An 880-nucleotide genomic window follows, 5' to 3' on the forward strand; every position below is an offset into this window, starting at 1 on the left:
AAGGAGTCCCGGTCCCTCAGTACTGAGCTCTTCAAGCTGAAGAACGCCTATGAGGAATCGCTGGAGCACCTGGAGACCTTCAAGAGGGAGAACAAGAACCTCCAAGGTGAGAGCGCGGCCATCCTCAATGTCACCCTGCAATTCCTGCACGCTCTGACGGGTTCTCATCCCTGCAGAGGAGATCTCGGACCTGACGGAGCAGCTGGGAGCCAGCCACAAGACCATCCATGAGCTGGAGAAGGTCCACAAGCAGCTGGACGCTGAGAAGCTGGAGCTGCAAGCGGCGCTGGAGGAGGCTGAGGTGAGCAAAGCTCCGTCCCCACACGTCCCTCTGTGTTCCCCCGCATCCTCTGGGTGTCCCCTACGGCCACCGACACTCCCCCGTCCTCCCCAGGCGTCCCTGGAGCATGAGGAGGGGAAGATCCTGAGGGCCCAGCTGGAGTTCAACCAAGTGAAGGCAGACTACGAGCGCAAGCTGGCGGAGAAGGAGGAGGAGATGGAGCAGGCCAAGCGCAACCACCTGCGGGTCGTGGACTCGCTGCAGACGTCGCTGGATGCCGAGACGCGGAGCCGCAACGAAGCGCTGAGGCTGAAGAAGAAGATGGAGGGCGACCTCAATGAGATGGAGATCCAGCTGAGCCACGCCAACCGCGTCGCAGCTGAGGCCCAGAAGCAAGTCAAGACGTTGCAGGGCTACCTCAAGGTACCCACGGGACCACCAGGAGCTGAGGGGTGGCTACTGGGTGACTGAAGTTGGCTATCGGGTGGCTTTTGGTTCCCGGTGGGAAACGGTCAGATGGCTGTTGTGTGGAAGTTGGGGGCTTGCTGGGTGCCCGATGGGTGGCCGTCGGCTGCCCACTGGGTGGCCACTGGTTGCCCA

At 61.9% G+C, this 880-nt stretch overlaps 1 protein-coding gene across 1 annotated transcript in view; it reads left to right on the forward strand.

Moving 5' to 3' along the window:
• LOC110391953 (myosin-7-like) overlaps positions 1-880 on the forward strand; it is a gene marked incomplete at its 5' end in the record, with an annotated part of 26,655 nt that overhangs the window by 21,574 nt on the left and 4,201 nt on the right. Inside the window, 3 exons of the mRNA XM_021383907.1 lie at positions 4-106; positions 177-301; positions 395-703. Coding sequence (XP_021239582.1) covers positions 4-106; positions 177-301; positions 395-703 — 537 coding nt within the window. The remainder of the gene's footprint in view (positions 1-3; positions 107-176; positions 302-394; positions 704-880) is intronic.

This window comes from Numida meleagris, unplaced genomic scaffold, assembly GCF_002078875.1.
Source record: "Numida meleagris isolate 19003 breed g44 Domestic line unplaced genomic scaffold, NumMel1.0 unplaced_Scaffold667, whole genome shotgun sequence".
Taxonomy (NCBI): Eukaryota; Metazoa; Chordata; class Aves; order Galliformes; family Numididae; genus Numida; species Numida meleagris.